The sequence below is a fragment of the Scyliorhinus canicula genome, chromosome 6, assembly GCF_902713615.1.
Source record: "Scyliorhinus canicula chromosome 6, sScyCan1.1, whole genome shotgun sequence".
Classification (NCBI taxonomy): Eukaryota; Metazoa; Chordata; class Chondrichthyes; order Carcharhiniformes; family Scyliorhinidae; genus Scyliorhinus; species Scyliorhinus canicula.
This window is the reverse complement of record NC_052151.1, coordinates 40,458,526-40,480,808: the sequence shown is the minus strand read 5'-3', so window position 1 is coordinate 40,480,808 and position 22,283 is coordinate 40,458,526. Positions and strand designations below refer to the sequence as shown.

General features: G+C 46.5%; 1 protein-coding gene across 3 annotated transcripts in view; it reads left to right on the top strand.

Moving 5' to 3' along the window:
• Window positions 1-22,283, top strand: part of afg1lb (AFG1 like ATPase b) — a 223,421-nt gene that overhangs the window by 38,359 nt on the left and 162,779 nt on the right. For 2 of the 3 annotated variants that reach the window (XM_038799216.1, XM_038799213.1), the window contains one exon: window positions 1,606-1,832. In XM_038799216.1, the coding sequence (XP_038655144.1) occupies window positions 1,606-1,832 (227 nt within the window). Of the gene's footprint in view, window positions 1-1,605; window positions 1,876-22,283 lie in introns of all 3 variants that reach the window. The other variant, XM_038799214.1, reaches the window with a different exon arrangement.

Here is a 22,283-nt window from a genome sequence, read left to right as displayed (position 1 = left end):
CAGTGGCCGGGATGGGAAGTATACTGGGAATGTTGAGGAAGTTCGGCCAGTTTTCAGGATACAAATTAAATACGGTCAAGAGTGAAATGTTTGTGGTCCAGGCAAGGGGCCAGGAGAACAGATTGAGAGGGCTACCGTTTAGGCTGGTTTTTGGAAAATTTCCGGTATTTGGGAATCCAGGTGGCACGAGACTGGGGCAGGCTGCACAAGTTAAATTTGGCCAGGGTGGTGGAGCAAATGAAGGGAGAGTTTCGGAGATGGGATGCACTCTCGCTGGCAGGGAGGGTGCAGACTGTAAAGATGATAATCCTCCCTAGATTTCTGTTTGTTTTTCAGTGCCTCCCAATCTTTGTCACACAGTCCTTCTTCAAAAGAGTTAACAGGATGATCATGAGCTTTGTCTGGGCGGGAAAATACCCGCGGGTGAAGAAGGCGATGCTGGAGAGGAACCGCAGCGAGGGAGGGCTGGCTTTGCCGAGTCTGATTAATTATTACTGGGCGGCCAATATCACTATGATAAGGAAGTGGATGGTGGGTACGGGATCTATCTGGGAGCGGGTGGAGGCGGCTTCGTGCAGGGGCTCCAGCTTGGCAGCCCTGGTCATGGCTCCTCTACCGCTGCCGCCGGCCAGGCACTCCACCAGCCCGGTAGTGGTGACGACCCTGTGGATATGGGGCCAGTGGAGGAGGCATGTAGGGGAGACGGGGTCGTCGGTTTGGGCGCCAATCTGTGACAACCATCGGTTTGCCCCCGGGAGTATGGATGGGGGGTTTCGAGTATGGTGGCGGGCGGGGGTGGGAAGGGTGGGCGATATGTTCCTGGAAGGGAGCTTTGCGAGTTTGAGGAGCTTGGAGGAGAAATTTGGGCTGGTACGGGGAAATGATTTTAGGTACCTACAGTTGCGGGACTTTGTTCATAGACAGGTTGGGGGGGGGGGGGGGGGGGGGGGTTAGGTAGGTAGAGTAGAGTGGGAGTGATAAAATGGCGGGTAGTACCGGTGGGAGAGGAGCGGGCTTGTGCAGTAAGTTACGATTGAAGTATTGAAAGTACGTGGATGTTTGCACATTTTTGCCTTCTTTGCTTTCTTTCTGTTGATGTCTGTAACTGTTTACAAAGCCAAAAACTACCTCAATAAAATTGTTTATTTAAAAAAAAATGGTACAGACCTTCATATGTAACGAGTTCAAGGCGGCGGAGTTCAAGGCGGCGGAGTTCAAGGCGGCGGAGTTCAAGGCGGCGGAGTTCAAGGCGGCGGAGTTCAAGGCGGTGCTACATAACTTATGAAAAATCTTGTAGGAGCAAGTCCGACATTACAGAATCTATATATTTAACATGGAGGCCCCATACTTTTCGGAGTTGAAGACTTTTAAATTAAGTCAAAACCTGTGATGGTCAGCAGCAGATGTTGTAATAAGATAGCATTAATAGACATCTGCTTGTATTGTTCTGAATATTCAGCATAGCAGGCCGCTTTGAATAACTTGTGGTCATCTTGAGATCATCTCTATTCCGTTTCCGGAATACAGAACAGTCAGTCTATTGTTACTGAAGGTGCATTGTAGTTGAAGATTAAAGTAATCATTTTGACTTGTGCATTCCTTCAGGTTACATTCTTCCAGCATCAAACAGTGCTTTGCCTGATCCAGGAGAAAGGGAGAAACACTCTGCCATTGCACCAAGTATTGAGGGACCTTTGGAGCACTATGAATGGTTGGTCAAAGAAGGCAAACTAAAAGATGATGACCACCAAAGAAGAGTTACGCAAAGTTTACAGAAGCTTCATGAGGCACTTAAAGGATACAGTCCTGATCAGCAAAATTTCTTTTCAAAGGTGAGATCAGAAGTTGAGATATCAGAAGTCCAGGGGTCAGCAGGTGAGCATATTAGAGAGCCTTAAGGAGCTGCAAAGAAACAATGCAGTTTACGTCTAATTGTGAAATGTAATATGCTTAGTTGTCTACTTGACCTTTCGGTTTCCCTTTGTTTATGTTTTAAATCTTATCAAGATCTGTAAGAATTGAGATAAATTTGTTCTATCCCATCTCATGCCTGTAATATAGTAATTATTAAAATTTGGTTTTGTAATTACATAAATAATAAAATGATTGGATCCTCAAAATAACCTTTGAAGTTGTCAGCTATGTGGACTCTGCCCTCCAGATATAGAACAGGGATGCTATGCAAATGCACGATTTCTGTGCTGTAAAACTCTATGACTATGATACTGAGAAATGAAATTGGTTTCAGAACCATTGCATTGGAGAGGGGAAAATAATCAGCCAGATTACCCCTGATCACAAACAAGACGACACTTTCATGAAAGTATAGGTGTGTCAAAGGTGAGATGGCTTATTCATCAACTTGTCCAGAACTTTGCCCTTCTTCCCTGCTGTGCCATTCCTCTTAAAATCATCCTATTGTCATTGGCCTACATTAGTTCCTTGTTCATCTCTATGCTTCAAGTTTAAAATTACTAACCTTGTGCTTCAATGACCTTGTGACTTCTCCTCTCTCTTGCTCAATTCCTCCAGCCTGACGTCCGCTAAACGTAGCCCCTTGAGCCTACTCTGCCATTGGATAAGATAATGGCTGATCTGATTGTGGTCCCTACTTTCCTGCCTAATTCCTATACGCCTGGACTCCCTTGTTAGTCAAGAAGCTATTTAACTGCGCCTTAAAAACATTCAATGGCCCTGCCTCTGCCACTTCTTGGGGAAGAGAATTCAGCAGCCTAATGACCCTTGGAGAGAAAATAAACTCTCATCTTCATCTTAAATGGGAGACCCCTTATTTTCTAATTGTCTCCTCACACATGGGGAAACATCCTTTTGGAATCCACCCTGTCGAGTGCCCTCAGTATCTTGTATTGTTCAGTGTCCAGTGCGCATTAGGAACCATATAGCCACCATGTATTTTTGTAAAAAATGCCTTAAATATACTTTTAATATAGATAAATATATTTTACATTGCTTAAAAAATGTCAGGAAGCTAGGAAAAGGTGGTTTTGTAGTTCTGTTAAGTACGGATGACAGTACTGTAGTGAGAGATGACTCGATGGGCCAAATGGCCTCTTTCTGCACAGTAAATTCTATGATGCCCGTTACTGGGTAATGCCCACGTGTGTGGGAGGGGGATGACATTGCCCATGGGTGGGGAGTGGGAGACCCATAAACTCACTTAGAGATCGGAGCACCCTTTCAAAATGGCAGCCTGATCTCTGTCAGCTCCCCAGTGATGAAGAAAATTCCAAGTGTGGGGAGTGAGAAACTCCCCAGGGCCCAAAAGATTGAATAAGTGTTATTGGATAGCGGTGGGGAACTCCCCCAGCAAAACTCGCCACGAATAACATTTAGAAATCTTTCTGTTAGATTGCTCCCTCGAACTAAAGTCCACCGTTTAAGAATGAGAGGACTTCCTTTTAATACGGAGGTGAGACTTTTCTCTCTGAGGGTCATAAGTCTGTGGAATTCTCTGCCTCAGAAATCTGTGGAGGCTAGATCTTTGAATTTTTTCAAGGCTGAATTTGACAGATTTTTAATTGCCAAGGGAGTCGAGAGCTATGGGGGGCAGACAGGAAGTTGGAGTTGATGACATCGAATGGGTGGAGCAGGTATGAAGGCTGAATGGTCCAATGTTCACCGATCAGTCACCAGGGAAGTAACTTTCAATGAAGGTTGTTCAAGATGCTGTATAAATGCATTGATGCCTTGCCTTGTACCCTGATTTCCAAACTTAAGAAGCTGTTATATGCTGTATTAGTTTCTGGAATCAAATGTTAAGAATGACCACTTGGCGAGGTAATAAAGTAGCACTGGTGCACAGGGATTGTTCATGCCCAGTATATAAGCTGCTGTCATTCGGAGAGGGGAGGGTGAAAGAAAAATTTACAACAGTTGGTGCCACGGTATTGAGTATCTGAAGTGTAAACAGCATGTGCACATTCAAGTAGGCCGCCTTTCGGGCTTTTTAGCTCAATTACAATATCAGCTAAATGTTTTCACCTGAAAGACAAGGAAAAAAACCATGACAATTAAACAGATGGCTTTTATAATCTCATTAATATGCAAATAGAAAATAGATTCTTATAATGACAACATTGGTTGACTAGAAAATTAGGAGCTATTATATACAAAATCTACCATACAGTTTTATGCCATTTCCCAAAAAAATGTTCTAAACTTGTGTTAGGAATAACATGTTCTGAAGTAACAGTTGTTTGGCACGAAAATTTTAAACTTGAACCTAATGGGAGGTTCATAGTTACAAAAGTTAGCCCACTTGTAAAATAAATGTTGTTGTGTGTCTATTTAGCTGTTTTGTTCACACTCTTATTTCAGAGCTGGCAGCTCGAGTGCTCACGTCCGAGAGTGAATACACTATAGTAGTTTAAAACACAATTTTTTTTCATTGTTACAAAATAAGTCCACACTACCTATCAAATACATATATAGTACGGTACATGAATACCAGCTTCAAAAATTAACGACTCGTCTAACCCCATCCCACACACCTATAGTCAAACGCAGACTAATAACTGTACTCTCTCACCCCTCCACCCCCCCCCAAAAACAGCTGACAGTGACTAGCTCTCTGAAAGGAAATTAATGGCTGCCATCTCGAGTAGAACCCTTCTACCGACCCTCTAATGTTGTACTTGACCTTCTTTAGGTATAGGAACTCCATTAGATCTCCCAACCAGGCTGAGGCACTAGGAGGATTAGGAGATCTCCACTCCAGCAGAACTCGCCTCTGGGCTACCAATGAGGCAAAGATGATAACCTCCGCCTTCACCCCCCTCTGCAGCACCGGCGAGTCTGATATCCCGAAAAGGGCCATCAGTGGACAAGGCTCCAGCTCGATTGAACAATCCCTGACATGGTGTTAAAGGAGGAGACCAAAGCTCATAAGTTTAAGACGCGACCAAGAGCAGCAGGTGGCGCAGTGGTTAGCAATGCTGCCTCATGGCGCAAAGAGCTGGATTCGATCCCGGCTCTGGGTCATTGTCTTGTGGAATTTTCACGTTCTCCCCGTGTCTGTGTGGGTCTCACCCCCACAACCCGAAAGATGTGCAATCTGCTTGCAGGCAGATTGACCCTGTTAAAATTGCCCTTAATTGGGAAAAAAAAGAATTGGGTACTCTAAATTACAAAGAAAGTTTGGGACGTTACCAGAACATGTGGGTATGAACCTGCAAAGAGCCTCACTCCACACCCCTTCCTCAAAAAACGGATACAGCTCTCCTCCCACTTCCTCCTCCCCTCAACCAACTGAACCTGTTCTGCCTACAGGATCTGACCATAATTTTGTGCAGTTTTGGTCTCCTAGACTAAGGACATTCTTACCATTGAGGATATCCAGCAAAGGTTCACCAGAGTAATTTATGGGATGACAGGACTGACATGTGAAGAAAGACTGGATCGACTGGGCTTGTATTCATTGGTGTTTAGAAAATTGCGAGGGGAACTCGGACACATATAAAATCCAGATGGGACTGGACTAGCTAGATGCGGGAAGAATGTTCCTGATGTTGGGATGTCAAGAACTAGGGGGTCACAGCCTAAGAATAATCAGGGGTAAGCCATTCAGGACTGAGATGAGGAAGACCTTCTTCTCTCAGAGAGTTGTGAACTTGTGGAATTCTCTACCACAGAAAGCTGTTGGGGCCAGTTTGTTGAATATATTCAAGGGGGAGCTGAATGTGGCCCTTGCGGCTAAAGGAATCAACGGGTATGGAAAGAAACCGGGAGTGGTATACGGAAATTGCATTGTCTTTGATTTGATTTATTATTGTCACATGTATTAATATACAGTGAAAAGTATTGTTTATTGCATGCTGTACAAACAATGCATACCGTACATAGGGAAGGAAGGAGAGACTGCAGAATATAATGTTACAGTTATAGCAAGGTGTAGAGAAAAGATCAACTTAATACGAGGTAGGTCCATTCAAAAGTCTGATGGCAGTAGGGAAGAAGCTGTTCTTGAGTCGGTTGGTACGTGACCTCAAACTTTGGTATCTTTTTCCTGAAGGAAGAAGGTGGAAGAGAGTATGTCCGGGGTGCGTGGAGTCCTTAATTATGCTGGCTGCCTTTCTAAGGCAGCAGGAATTATAGATAGAGCCAATGGATGGGAGGCTGGTTTGCGTGATGGACTGGGCTACATTCACAACCTTTTGTAGTTCCTGCGGTCTTGGGCAGAGCAGACTCCATATCAAGCTGTGATACAACCAGAAAGAATGCTTTCTATGGTGCATCTGTAGAAGTTGGTGAGGGTCGTAGCTGACATGCCAAATTTCCTTAGTCTTCTGAGAAAGTAGAGTCGTTGGTAGACTTTCTTAACTACAGTGGCGTCATGGGGGGACCAGTGCAGGTTGGTGGTGATCTGTACACCTAAAAACTTGAAGCTCTCGACCCTTTCTACTTGGTTCCCATTGATGTAGACGGGGCCATGTTCTCCACTACACTTCCTGAAGTCGATGACAATCTCCTTTGTTTTGTTGACATTGAGGGAGAGATTATTGTCGTCACACCAGTTCACCAGATTCTCTATCTCATTCCTGTACTCTGTCTCGTCATTGTTTGAAATCCGACCCACTACGGTGGTGTCATCAGCAAATTTGAAATTCGAGTGGAGGGGAATTTGGCCACACAGTCATAGGTGTACAAGGAGTATAGTAGAGGGCTGAGGACACAGCCTTGTGGGGCACCGGTGTTGACGATGATCGTGGAGGAGGTGTTGTTGCCTATCTTTACTGATTGTGGCCTGTGGGTTAGAAAGTTCAGGATCCAGTCGCAGAGGGAGGAACCAAGGCCATGGAGTTTGGAGATGAGTTTCGTAGGAATGATGGTGTAGTCGATAAATAGGAGACTGACATAGATGTCTTTGTTATCTAGGTGTTCCAGGTAGAGTGCAGTACCATGGAGATGGCGTCTGCTGTGAACCTGTTACAGCGGGAAGCGAACTTTAGTGGATCAAGGCAATCTGGGAGGCTGGAGTTGATTCGTGCCATGACTAACCTTTCGAAGCACTTCATGATGATGGATGTCAGAGCCACTGGACGATAGTCATTAAGGCACGCTGCTTGACTTTTTTTTTGGTACAGGGATGATGGTCGTCTTCTTGAAGCAGATAGGGACCTCATTGTTGTAAAGAGAGGTTGAAGATGTCTGCGAATACCCCTGCCAGCTGATCCGCGCAAGACCCGAGTGCCCATCCGGGTACCCCATCCGGGCCAGTGGCTTTCCGAGGGTTGACCTTTGAGAAGGCTGCTCTGACGTCTGCATTGGTGATCTCAGATACAAGTTCATCTGCGGCTTCTGGGGTGGAGGGCTCGCTCTCGCTAACCTCTTGCTCAAAGCGGGCATAGAATGCGTTGAGCTCATCAGGGAGGTGTGCGTTGGAGCTGACAATTTTACATGCCTTCATCTTGTAGCCTGTTGTGTCTTGCAGACCTTGCCATGGAAGGCGGGGATCAGTGTGGCTAGCCTGGGACTCGAGCTTGGTCCGGTACTGTCTTTTGGCATCTTTGATGGATTTCTTTAGATCATATCTGGTTTTCTTGTAGAGGCCAGGGTCACCTGACTTTAACGCCTCAGACCTAGACTTCAGCAAGCAGTGGATATCCCTGTTCATCCAGGGTTTCCGGTTGGGAAACACGCGGCTTTGCTTCTTTGGCACACAGTCATCTACACACTTACTAATGAAGTCAGTTACTGTAGTGGCGTACTCGTTCAGGCTGGTCACAGAGTATTTAAATACTGACCATCCACTGACTCTAAGCAGTCCCGTAGGAGATCATCCGATTCCTCAGACCAACAATGCACGACTTAGACCAACAAGCACGACTAGTCAGCCATGATCATATTGAATGGTGGTGCAGGCTCGAAGGGCCGAATGGCATACTCCTGCACCTCTTTTCTATGTTTCTATAAATTTCCAAAATCTTTCCCTTAACAAATGCCATTGGTGAGGAGTCACTGAGGAACATTCTGGGAAATCTCAGCTTGATCCCCATAACCGAGGAGGGGATTGCAGGGGTTCTAGTGTTCTACCGGAGGAAGAGCAGTCAACAAATGCCGGTTCAGAAAGTGACAATGGGCCAGCCAAAGCAGCTAATTGGTGAATAAGTCCCGGTGAATATTTTCATATTATTAAAGCAATTCATTGTGTAATACTCAGGTAGGGACTTTAAAAAAAAAAAGGATAGTACCGTCCAATTATAATAGAAGTTTTTGGTAAGAAACAAGGTTCGTAGCTAATATAAATAAGACTCCTAGCTAGCGTAATTCTTTTAAAGGGAGTAACGGGAGGAACTAGCTTCATTGAGAGGGATGTCCTGGCAGGAGAACTCAGACACGTGATATGCTCCTTCTGCACAATGTGTGAAATGAGGCACACTGGATAACCACGTGTGCAGAAGATGTGTCCAAATGCAGCTTCTAACTAACCAGATTTTGGAGGTGGAGCTGCGTGTGGACTCATTGTGGAGCATCCGTGATGCTGAGGAAGTCGAGGATAGTGTGTGTGTTTTGTGCGTGTAAAACAAGAGGGCAATAATAGTGGGAGACGTTAACTATCCCAGTATCAACTGGGATTCAAATAAGCGATGGGGAACTGAGGGAGAACAGTTAATGCAGTGTGTCCAGTAATGGGGAATGAAGAAGGGCACGTGGGTGAAATGGCAGTTGCCGAACATATCGGGGATAGTGATCACAGTTCCATTGGATTCAGTATTACCATGGAAAAGAACAAGGCAAAGCAGGAATAAAAGTTTTGCACAATAAATGAGAATATACTAAGAGGGTTAGATGAAGCGAGAGGTCTTGGCATACAAGGCAGCACTTCAAATAGACATGGCTGTAAAGAAGGCATATGGAATGCTCTCCTTCGGTGGCAGAGGTATAGAACATAAAAGCAAGGTTATAATATTGGAATTGTACAAAACACTGGTGAGGCCACAATTGGAGTATTGTGTGCAGTCACCAGATTACAGAAAGTACCTAATTTCACTGGCGAGAATGCAGAGGAGGTTTACAAGAATGTTGCCAGGGTGAGGAAAGTGTAGCTACGGGGAGAGATCAGATAGATTGGGGTTATTTTCCTTGGAACAATGAAGGCTGAGGGATGACTTAATTGAGATGTACAAAATTATGAGGGGAAGAGATAGAGTGGACAATATAAAATAGTTTCGCTTGATGGGGCATTCTCGAGCCAGGAGACAGATTCAACATAAGTGGCAGAAGGTGTACAGGGGCCATGAGGAAGAACGCTTTTGTGCAGAGGGTAGTGGGTGTCTAGAATTTGCTGCCTGAGTTGGTGGAGGCAGAGACCCTAAACCCTTTTTAAAAGAACCTGGATCTGCACCTTAACTGCTGCAAGCTATAGGGCTATGGACCGGGTGCAGGAAGGTGGGATTAGAAAGGGCACCTGGGCGTCCTTGGGCTGGCATGGACAAGAATGGCCTCTTTCTGTGCTGTAACTTTTTTATGGTTCTATGGTTCACCCAGTCTCTGAAGAAATACTTCCAGAAAGCCAGTGTTACTTCCGACCAAATCGAGGAACAACAGGTATGATTTTCACTGCTAGGCAAATCCCAAGAGAAATGGCAGGAGCAACATCAAACACCTGATTGGGAGAATTAGCTCAAATGGTAGATCGCTTGCTTTGCATGTAAGAGGTAGTGGGAGGTGCGTGGTACTGTAGAACAGTGGTTAACACCTTTGCTTCACAGTTCCAGGGTCCCAGGTTCGATTCCCGGATTGGGTCACTGTCTGTGCGGAGTCTGCACATTCTCCTCGTGTCTGCGTGTTTCCTCTGGGTGCTCCGGTTTCCTCCCACAGTCCAAAGATGTGCAGGTTAGGTGGATTGGCCACTCTAAATTGTCCTTAGTGTCCAAAAAAGGTTAGGTGGGGTTACTGGGTTACAGAGATAGGGTAGAAGTGTGGGCTTAAGTAGGGTGCTCTTTCCAAGGGTCAGGGCAGACTCGATGGGCTGAATGGCCTCCTGCACTGTAAATTCTATTATTTTACCTGGCCCTCATTGGTCTGACTCAGTCAATTGGGAAGTGCTATGGAAGACTCTGTCAATGGCTGACTGTCCATAGAAATTCAAAATCCTCGGACTCCTCCATGACAACATGTCGGTGACAGTCCTCGCCAACGGAAATAAGACAAAAGCTTTTGAGATCAAGACCATAGTCAAACAGGGATTTGCCATCCTTTTCTCCATCTTCATTGTCACCATCCTTCAACGTGTCAAGAGAAAGCTTCCAAATGGAGTGGACATTGTCTACAGGATGGTCAGAAAATACCGTTGGGCAGCACGGTAGCATGGTGGTTCGCATAAATGCTTCACAGCTCCAGGGTCCCAGGTTCGATTCCCGGCTGGGTCACTGTCTGTGCGGAGTCTGCACGTCCTCCCCGTGTGTGCGTGGGTTTCCTCCGGGTGCTCTGGTTTCCTCCCACAGTCCAAAGATGTGCGGGTTAGGTGGATTGGCCATGCTAAATTGCCCGTAGTGTCCTTAAAAAAAAAAAAAAAAAAAGTAAGGTTAAGGGGGTGTTGTTGGGTTACGGGTTTTGGGTGGATACGTGGGTTTGAGTAGGGTGATCATTGCTCGGCACAACATCGAGGGCCAAAGGGCCTGTTCTGTGCTGTACTGTTCTATGTTCTATGTTCTAAAACCTTTCAATCTCAACCGGTTGAAATCCAAGAAGAAAACGACACTGACGTCGCTCGTGGTAATCCAGTATGTGGATGGCCTCTCCCTCTACACTTTCTCCGAAGAGAATCTCCAAGCCATGCTTAACACCTGAGCGGAAGGCTACCAAAGTATCGGTCTTAGCCTCAACCTCAAGGAAACTTGTGTCCTTTACCAACCCAGCCCAAGACCAGATCTGGTCTTTCCATTAAAATCAACGGAGCGATTGTACCAAATGTGGAACATTTCTCCTGTCTCCTCCGAAGGCTGACATTGATATGGAGATCCAACGTTGAATCCAACCCGCGAGTACCTCCTTTAGATGCCTAAGGATGAGAGTCTTTGAGGCCTGTGACATCCATGCTGTCACCAAGATCTTTCAGTACAAGGTGGTTCTCCTTCCAACTCTTCTATTCGGCCCATAAATCTGGACTACGCACACCAAAGCCCGGGAGAGGTAACGTCAACGCCGGCTTAAATGGATTCTCCGCATCAGCTGGGAGTGTTAAGGAATGGGTTAAGAGACATTCCAATTAGATGTCTCATTGATGTTAAGTATCCAATAATTGACACTATGTAAAGGGGTTGCAGGTGGCTCTTGGGGCATGTGATGTGGTGATAAGAGTTTTGTATAGTGTGTTCAAGGAAAATAAAGGTGTTTGTGAAAAGGAGCAGAACTCTTGACTCTTCACTCAATAGCAGCCAAAAGCTAACAATGGTAGCAGAGGATGGTTGCTGTGCAAATGTAAAGGGTTGAAAGATACAACTGTTCCAGAAGGAAAAAACAATCTACATCAACCAAGGAGTGGGTGGGAAAGGAAAAAATATATATACATGTGGCTGAACCTAGAATAAAGATGTCCGGATATGACTATCCACCATTATTTTCTGAAAGGGGATGGTACGACCAATGTATAAGTGAAGTTGTTATGTGGACTAAGGAAAGAGGAACAAGGTATGGCATTGGATCTTTCTCTACCTTATGGGAGTAAAATCCGAAGCAGTGTTTTATGAACTGGAATTGGAAGAGTTAGACTCCGAAGAAGGTCTGGAGATTCTACTACGTCTTATGGATAAGATTTATCAAAACGATGACTTGTTTTTAAAAAAATAATTTTTATTCGAATTTTCACAAAATATCAATAATAGAAAATACTAAGAACAGAAAGAACAAACCCCCTCCTCCCCCTATGTATACAAAAAAGAGGAAATAAATTAACGCCCGTCCTTAGCAAAGAACATATATACACGTCCCGTCAGCCCAAAACAAAGAGACGCCCCCCCCCCTCCCCCCGGGTTGCTGCTGCTGCTGGCCTTTTTCTACTGTTCTGCCAGGAAATGTAGGAATGGTTGCCACCTCCTGAAGAACCCCTGCACTGATCCCCTTAGGGAAAATTTCACCCTCTCCAATTTAATAAACCCCGCCATATTGTTGACCCAGGCCTCCACGTTCGGGGGCCTCGCATCCTTCCACTGAGGAAGAATCCTCCACCGGGCTACTAGGGACGCAAAGGCCAGAATGCCGGCCTCTTTCGCCTCCTGCACTCACGGCTCCTCTGCAACCCCAAATATTGCGAGCCCCCAGCCCGGTTTGACCCTGGATCCTACCACCCTCGACACCGTCCTTGCTACGCCCTTCCAAAATTCCCCCAGCGCTGGGCATGCCCAGAACATATGGGTATGGTTTGCTGGGCTCCCTGAGCATGTAATACGCCTGTCCTCGCTCCCAAAAAACCGGCTCATCCTTGTCCTGGTCATGTGAGCCCTATGCAGCACCTTAAACTGTATGAGGCTAAGCCTTGCTCAAGAAGAGGAGGAGTTCACCCTTCCTAGGGCGTCCGCCCACGTCCCCTCCTCAATCTCCTCGCCCAGCTTCTCCTCCCATTTACCCTTCAGCTCCTCCACCGAGGCCTCGTCTACCTCCTGCATCACTCGGTATGTTGCCGAGATCCTCCCCTCTCCGACCCACACCCCCGAGAGCACCTTGTCCTGAACCCAACGTGGCGGCAGCAGAGGGAACTCTGCCGCCTGACAAACGACCTTACCTGCATGTACCTAAAGGTGTTCCCAGGGGGAGCCCGAACTTCCCTTCCAGCTCACCCAGGCTCGCAAACTTCCTGTCTACAAATGGGTCCCTCAACCTCCTGACACCTGCCCTGTGCCAACTCAAGAATCCGCCATCAATTCTCCCCGGGACAAACCGGTGGTTCCCCCGTATTGGGGACCCCATCAAGGCCCCCCCCCCCCCCCCCCCCCCCCCCCCCCTCCCCCAGTGCCGTCTCGATTGCCCCCAAATTTTGAGGGTAGCCGCCACCACCGGGCTCCTCGTATACCTTGTTGGAGGGAGCGGCAGCGGCACCGTTACCAGCACCTCCAGGCTCGTGTCCATGCAGGACGCCATCTCCACCCTCTTCCATGCAGAGAATTTCCAAGAGGGTAATTCTGGATTAGATTGTGGAAAAATGGATAGGGACAGAAATGGGCCCACAGTCAAAATTCCTTAACAGACAATGGGGGAGAATTTGTTGATGATGAGTTTAGGGGGGCAGCACAGCGGCGCAGTGGTTAGCACTGGGATTACAGCGCTGTGGACCCGGGTTTGAATCTCGGCTGGGTCACTGTCTGTGTGGAATTTGCACATTCTTCCCATGTCTATATGGGTTTCACCCCCACAACCCTAAAAGATGTGCAGGTTAGGTGGACTGGCCATGCTAAATTGCCCCTTAATTGGAAAATAAATAATTGGGTGCTCTAAATTTATTTTTTAAAATGATGAGTTTAGGGATATGTGTGAAAACATGAATATCACAGTTATGAATATGGCTGCAGAAAGCCCATTTAGTAATGGTGCGTGTGTGAAAGGAACCATGCTGTGATAGATGACCTGCTCTGGATAATTTTGACAGATAGACCAAATTGAAGTTAAATTCAGCCTTAGCATGGGCGGTACATGCAAAGAATTCATTGCAGATGGTTGGGGGCTATAGTCTCTATCAATTAGTGTTTGGTAGAAATCCTAAAATTCCGTCCATTTTGGATGACCAGCCTCCAGCTTAGGAAGGGATTACAATTAGCTCTGCCTTTGCTGAGCATTTAAATGCATTACATAGCAGCAGAAAAGCTTTTTTGGAAGCAGAAGTCTCTGAAAGAATTCACAGAGCTTGAAGGCATAATGTACACCCATCAAATACCGCTTTTCAGCAAATAAAACATAGTATACTAGAAGAGAGACAATTGTAATGAATGGAAAGTCCCAGGGAAGATGATGGGCATTGTTGGCAAATCAATTATTTTGCAACATGGCAATATAACTATGAGGGTACATTAATTAAAGATAATGCGTGCAAATTACAAATTTTCAAATTTGGCCAGAGCAGATGGACACGATGAACCAGGGTCATCTGGTGTACATGTGCTACAGAAATATGAGGATCAGTTAACTGATATAGACAGGGTTTCTGTAGAGGAACACAATACCTCTGATGAATTAGAAGAGGCCATTTTTCCGAAAGGACAACTGCCAAACGTTTGTACAAAAGTGATATACTTGCCTGAAGGGTCTAGTCAATGGAAGGATGCAACTGTTATTAATAGTGCAGAGAAGGCCACTGGAAAGTATAAACACTGGTTGAATGTACAGCATTCAGGGGAGGGTGTCAAGATTGGGAACACAAAGTTCAAAAATGGAGGGCACAGAAACGCAGTGGCAGTTCAGATAGTACATGGGATAGTGAATAGGTTCGCAGGAAAAGGTTGAGAACTATTGAAACGATATCCCACAGCAGAAGGGAAAGATTAAGCAGTAGCAGTAGAGAACGAGATACCAGGCGGGATAGGGGACGTAGTTTGTCAAGGTTTTGGAACATGGGTAAGACTACGAATACTACTAGGAGTAGAAGCCCACATGCACGTGAGGTTTTGGTGGCTTCCAATAAATTAGATGAAAAAATGATTAAAGATGTCAAACAGCAACAACTGCATAGTTGGAGTGAATTTGGGGTATACACGGAAGTACTGGAGAGAGCTCTATCCCACAGATGGATTTGCATGGAAAAGGTTCTTCCGGATGGAACTTGTAATGCAAAGGCCAGGCTTGTGGCAAAGGGATTTGAAGAAAACTTAGAAGATCAGGATTTAAGGGTAGATTCACCTCCGGCAGGAAAGGTTATTTTAAAGGTCTTCTTGGCTCTATTAGCCACAAAGGCATGGGAATGCAATTCTATAGATATTAAATCTGCCTTGTTGCAGGGGCATCAGCTTCAGAAAGACATTTTTCTCTGTCCTAAAGAGGCAGTCAACACCGAAGGGGTACTCTGGAATTTGAACAAATGTGTACATGGATTAAATGATGTGGCTAGAGTCGTTTTTTTTCGGTAAGGTCAGTTTTGTTAAAGGTCGGCTGTTGCCAGTTGAAAGCGGGTCTGGCACTGTTTTACTGGCACTATAAAGGAAATCTTTCTGATATCTTTATGATGCATGCTGATAATTTCTTGTGGGGTGGATCTTCTAGTGATTTCGAAGCTATTGTAATCTCTGGGTTGAGGAAAGAATTCGGGATTGGAAGTCAGGCTTCTGCTGCATTTAAATCTATTGGACTGGAAATTGGACAGACTAAGTTAGGTGCTACTTTATGTCAGCAATCTTATTTGGAGAGCATCAGCCCAATAGCAATTAGTCGTGGTCGGATTTTACAAAAAGGTGCAGTGGTTTCAAAGATGGAAAAAGAGCAACTGCGTAGTTACATTGGGCAACTGAATTGGTTAGGTAGACCGACTAGACCGGACGTTATTTTGATGTCTTGGAATTGAGTACTAAAATGAATGATCCTTAAAGGGAAGACCCAATGAGAACAAATAAAGCGTTGGTCAAACTAAAAGTGCAGGAGTGTGTTTTGAGGTTCCCGGTTTTAGGTGATCTTAGGTACTTGAAACTCATAGTTTGTAGTGAGGCGTCCTATGCAAATTTAGGTGAGGCGTCCTATGCAAATTTATGTTGTGGGGTTTCAAGATCAAGAGGGTTTATAATTTTCCTTTTGGGGAACAATGGTAAATGTTGCCCTCTTGTGTGGGAAATAAAGAAAATAAGGAGAGTGGTCAAAAGCACTTTGGCCGCTGAAATGTTAAGCCTTGGAGAGGCGGTGGCTATGGCCTTTTATATATCCCAGATATTGACAGACATAGAACATAGAACAGTACAGCACAGAACAGGCCCTTCGGCCCTCGATGTTGTGCCGAGCAATGATCACCCTACTCAAACCCATGTATCCACCCTATACCCGTAACCCAACAAACCCCCCCCCCCCCTTAACCCTACTTTTTAGGACACTACGGGCAATTTAGCATGGCCAATCCACCTAACCCGCACATCTTTGGAGTGTGGGAGGAAACCGCACGGGGAGGACGTGCAGGCTCCGCACAAACAGTGACCCAGCCGGGAACCGAACCTTCTGACCCTGGAGCTGTGAAGCATTTATGCTAACCACATCTTGGGATTAGGGGATTTGGGGAACATATCCATTGAGCGTCACATTGACAATAAATCCCTGTGGGCAAATGTGCACTCTACAAAAAGTGTGAATGAGAATATGTTAAGGATCGACATCGCAAGTTTGAGGCAGATGTTGGACAGAGGGGAGATAGCAAAAATTAAATGTGTCGACAGTAGCTATCAATTGTCCGATTGTTTTACGAAAAGAGGGGCTAGTTCACAGAAACCTTTGTATATTAATGAGTATCGGGGCTGGTTTAGCACAGTGGGCTAAACGGCTGGCTTGTAAAGCAGAACAGTGCCAGCAGCGCGGGTTCAATTCCTGTACCAGCCTCCCGGAACAGGCACTGGAATGTGGCAACCAGGGGCTTTTCACATTAACTTTGTTGAAGCCTACCTGTGACAATAAGCGATTATTTATTATTATTATTATTGTTGAAGGGTGCCTGTTTGTGTGAATTTCCCCCCCTTCCCCAGAAAAGGGGAGGAATTGAGTATGTTTTTGAGTTTCTTGTAATTTTGTTTTTTCGGGGGAAACCAATATTTACCAAATTATTGGGAGACTGCTAAGGAATGGGTTAAGAGACATTCCAATTAGATGTCTCATTGATGTTAAGTATCCAATAATTGACACTGATATGTAATGGGGTTGCAGGTGCTCATGGGGCATGTGATGTGGTGATAATAGTTTTGTATCGTGTGTTCAAGGAAAATAAAGGTGTTTGTGAAAAGGAGCAGAACTTTTGACTCTTTATTCAACAGCAGAAAGAAGCTAACAGGGAGGACAGGCGCACTAACATCAGCATCTTGAGAGAGCCAAGAGCACCAATATCGAGGCGGTGATCATCCGAAACCAACTCCATTGGGCCTGCTATGTGCTTAGGATATCAGACTTCAGACTGTCAAAGCAAATCTTCTTTTCCCAGCTCAAGGCTGGCTTCCAAACAAGAGGAGGACAAAGGAAACATATCAAAGACATCCTGAAGGCTTACTTCAAGAAATGCAACATCGACGTCAATGACCGGGGCATCTTCTTGGAGGAACCTCCTGATTGAAGGGACACAATTCTTCGAGGAAATCTGAAGGCAGGAGGAGGCCTGGAAACCTTTCCAGATGCACCATAGAAAGCATCCTATCTGGCTACATCACAGCCTGTGCAACTGCTGCAGAGAGTCGTGAACACAGCGCAGTCCATCACATAAACCTGCCTCCCATCCATTGACTCCATCTACACCTCCCGCTGCCGTGGGAAAACGGGCAGCATAATCAAAGACCCCTCCCACCCGGCTTACTCAGTCTTCCAACTTCTTCCATCGGGCAGGAGCTACAAAAGTCTGAGAACACGCACAAACAGATTCCAAAACAGCTTCTTCCCCACTGTCACCAGACTCCTAAATGACCCTCTTATGGATTGACCTGATTAATACTACACCTCTGCATGCTTCACCCAATGTCGGTGTCTATGTATTTACATTGTGTACCTTGTTTTGCCCGATAATGTATTTTCTTTTTATTTTAATTCCTTTTCCTGTACTAAATGATCTGTTTGAGCTGCTCGCAGAAAAATACTTTTCACTGTACCTCAGTACACGTGACAATAAACAAATCCAATCCAATCAATAAGGAGCCTGAGAAAGGAATACCAGCAGTTTAGTGCAAGGACTGAACCCACCTCCCGGCAACACCTGCCAAGGTCAAAGATGTGGCTCGAGGAATGGGCTCATTAGCCAAGCAGGAGCCCACAGAACCCATGACCGGTAACACGGAGCTCCTTAGGTGGGCAAGGGATCACCGAAGAAAACCCGTTTAATTCTAATACTGTACACAAAAGGTTATTTGTGTTGAAGTTACAAACCTGGTGACTGCAGTTTATTGTGATCAACCAAGGACCTTGGTTATTTTAAATAACATCCAATTTACCTGTGTTGCGACTCCAGGTCAAGTAGGGCTGGAATTGACCGTGCTCCAGCCCAGGCTATCGTGACATAGTTTGAGGGCTTGGTTCCGGGATCTTTGCGATGGTATACAGCAACAATTTAATTGAGCTGAGTAAGAGTAGCTGGAGTTTGCCACTGTGTTCATTGACCTACCTTGGCTCCTGGTTTGGCAACCCGTCAATTTTAAAATTGTCAACCTTGTTTTCAAAACTCTCCATAGGCTCACCCCTCGGTTTTTGAAACATCACTCCACCATTGATGGCCACGCCCTCAGCTGCCGAGGCCCCAAGCTGCGGAATGCCATCCTTAACTGTTCTCTCTACCTGACCATTCTCTTTTAAATGACATTCCATAAAACTCACCAACTTCAGCAACCTTTTGATGAGGCCCTGTGACTTGGTGTCTAATTTTATTTGATCACTCTGATAAACATTTGAAAATTTGGCCATATTAATGACATAAATATAAGTTGCTTTTGTTGGACATTTTTGCTCTGTGCTAACTAATTGGTTATGTGCTGTTTACAGCCTTGTTTATATTGTCTTAACAAATGCATGTTGAATTAACTTGCAGGCTCATGATTCACTCATCTGACACTAGAACTGATTTGTTTGAATGCTGTCAGTCTCTCTGGCTCTCTCCTGGGATTAGAGCTTGTTGTCATCAAAATGCATTATACAAATACACAACAGCCAAACTCCACCGACCCACACATGCACGTGGCATCCCCTCCCCCACACAAACACAAGCCCCGCCACACACACACGCGCTCCGCCCCCCCCCCACACACACGCACACACGTGAACAACTCCACAACTTACACTCTCCCACTCCCCAGCGCACACTCACACCAACACCATCACATCCCCAACCCCACCCATTCACACCCCCCACCCCACCCATACACACCCCACGCAAACACAGCCCACCCCACCACACCCATAAGACATAGGAGCAGAATTACTCCATTCGTCCCATTGAGTCTGCGCCGCCATTCAATTATGACTGATGCGTTTCTCATCCCCATTCTCCTGCCTTCTCCCCATAACCCCGATCCCCTTATTATTTCTCTGTCTGAAAGGCACTCAGCAATTTGGCCTCCACAGCCATCTACGGCAATGAGTTCCACAGATGCATCACCTGCTGGTTGAAGAAATTTCTTCTCAGCTCAGTTTTAAAGGATCATTCCTTCAGTCTGACGCTGTTGCCTCGGAGTTTTAGTTTTTCCTACAAGTGGAAACATCCTCTCCACGTCCACTTTATCCAGGCCTTGCAGTATTCTGTAAGTTTCAATAAGATCCCCCCCTCCTCATCCTTCTAAACTCCAAAGAGTACAGACCCAGAGTCCTCAACCGTTCCTCATAAGACGAGCTCCTCAGTCTAGGGATCATTCTTGTGAACCTCCTCTGGACCCTTTCCAAGGCCAGCACATCCTTCCTTAGATACGGGGCAAACCACTCACAATGCTTCAAACGGGGTCTGACCAAAGCTTTACACATCGTCAGAGGTACATCCCTGCATTCTATCCGCTCAGCATGAATGCTAACATTACGACACTTCGGTGGCGGCAAGGAAGGCAAAGGGTGTCAAAAGGATTCAGAAAAACAGCCATGAAGAAGGGAGGGAGTGAGTGTTCACCATCGAGTGAGAGGGCCAGCCAGGGGGCTAGCAAGATGGCGGAGACTGGGCTGCCGGGTGGGGCCGCACTGCTCACAGCAGAGAGGATGACAGGTGATGTCTTTGGAGCTGGAGAAGCAGTTTGTGAAGCACATGGAGGGGTTGAGGAAGGAGATGGCGGTGGCATTGAAGACGTTGGTGGAGGAGGCAGTCGCCCCAGTGAGAGTAGCTATGGTGAAGAAATCGGCCGAGGTGAGAGAGCAGAGAGAGAGGATGAAGGGAGTGGAGGAGGCCATGTCGCAGCACAGCGATCAGCTCACCTTTGATGGGGGATGAGCTGCGGAGGGTGGTCGATGCCAATTAGGGGCTTCGAGCAAAGCTGGAGGACCTGGAGAATCGCTCGAGGTGGCAAAATGTGAGGATTGTGGACTTGCCCGAAGGGGTAGAGGGCTCGAGGCTGACTGAGTACTTTGCCAAGATGTTGGTGGAATTGATGGGGGAGGGTGAGGAGCCCTCCTGGTATGAACTGCATTGAGCTCATCGGTCGCTGAGGCCGAAGCCAAAGTTAAATGAGCCACCAAGGTTAGTGAGCATCTGCTTTCACAAATATCACATGAAGGAGAAGCTGTTGAACTGGGTGAAGCAGAAGCGGGAAGTGCAGTGGGCTGATGCTGGAGTTTCCATTTACCAGGACTTGACGGTGAAGCTGGTAAAGAAGCGAGTGGCTTTCGGCCGAGTTAAGACGGCATTATACAACAGTGGGGTGAGGTTTAGTGTGGTGTTTCCAGCGAAGCTGAGGGTGACCTACAACGCCAGAGATTTCTACTTCGAGGCTGTGGAGGCGTTCGTGAAGGAAGAAGGCCTGGGACAGAAGTGAAGACTGGAATTGAAGAGGGGTTGTGGACTGTGAATGGGGAATTGGGAGTGTGTATAAATATTTTAAAGCGTTTCTTTTGATCTACCTTGCTCTTTATTTCCTTCACGCTGTTATAGGGTTTATGTTTTTTGATTGTCATTCTTTGTTGCGCCAGTTTGATATTTTATTGAGCTGTTTGGGTTTGATGTTTTTTTTTCCTGGGACAGGAAGGAAAGCCTTGAGTGGGGGCCCTGTGCTCGATAACTTAAGTCGGCTAAGTGAACGGAGGTGAGGTGGGGAGAGGGGTGCGGTCATTGGAGCCTGGTGAGCAGGTTTTGATGGGCCTAAGGGTGTGAAAGGTGGGGGGAGGGGATCGATACTGGGTGAGGGTTTTTTGAGAGGAAGTGCAGGGGGAGATTCTGGCACGGGATTCGATCTTAACAATGGATGGGGGCTGGTCAGACTCATGGCGCTGGGCTCGATGTTGTGATGATGGTGGATAAGACGGGGGGGTTGGTGAGAGACCCCCGGCTAGGATAGCTACGTGGAACGTGAGGAGGTTGGGTGGCCCAGACAAGAGAACAAGGGTGCTGGCGCATCTTAAAGGTTTGAAGGCCATTATGGCGATTCTGCAGGAGACTCACTTGAGGATGAAGGACCAGCTGAGGCTTGGGAAGGGCTGGTGTTTCATTCGGGATTTAATGGTAGGGCTCGAGAGGTAGTGATCCTGGTTAGCAGGTCCAGATGGAGAAAGTGGTTGTGGACCAGGGAGTCGGGTATGTGATAGTGACAGGGGCGTTGGAGGAGAGGCTGACTGTGCTGGTAAGTGTGTATCGTCCCAACTGGGATTATGTAGGATTTGTGAAGGTGGTGTGTTGGGGCCATTCCTGACTTGGATTGACACAAATTGATAGTGGGTGGGGACTGGAACCTGGTGCAGGAGCTGAGATTGGACAAGTCGTGGCCGCACTCTCTTGTCCTGTCCGGGGGGGGGGGGGGGGCGCGAAGGCGTTGGTTGGACTAATGGGGGGGGGGGGGGGGTGGACCCTTGGAGGTTTCTGCACCGGGGGAACGGGAGAACTCTTTTTTTTTTCTCCTCGGTCCACAAGGTTTATTCGCAAATTGACTTTTTTTGTGGTGTGGTAGGCGCAGTTGGCAGGGGCTAAGGGTTGGAATACTCAGCAATTGCGATATTGGGTCATGTGCCTGATTGGATGGATATGGTGTTGGAGGAGGGTGGGTGGGTGGGGGGGGGGGGGGGATAGAGGATTGGTTAATTAATAGAAAGCAAAGAGTGGGGATTAATGAGTGTTTCTCTGGTTGGCAATCAGTAGCTAGTGGTGTCCCTCAGGGATCCGTGTTGGGCCCACAATTGTTCACAATTTACATAGATGATTTGGAGTTGAGGACAAAGGGCAATGTGTCCAAGTTTGCAGATGACACTAAGATGAGTGGTAAAGCAAAAAGTGCAGAGGATACTGGAAGTCTGCAGAGGGATTTGGATAGGTTAAGTGAATGGGCTAGGGTCTGGCGGATGGGATACATAGAACATAGAACAGTACAGCACAGAACAGGCCCTTCGGCCCTCGATGTTGTGCCGAGCAATGATCACCCTACTCAAACCCACGTATCCACCCTATACCCGTAACCCAACAACCCCCCCCCCTTAACCTTACTTTTTAGGACACT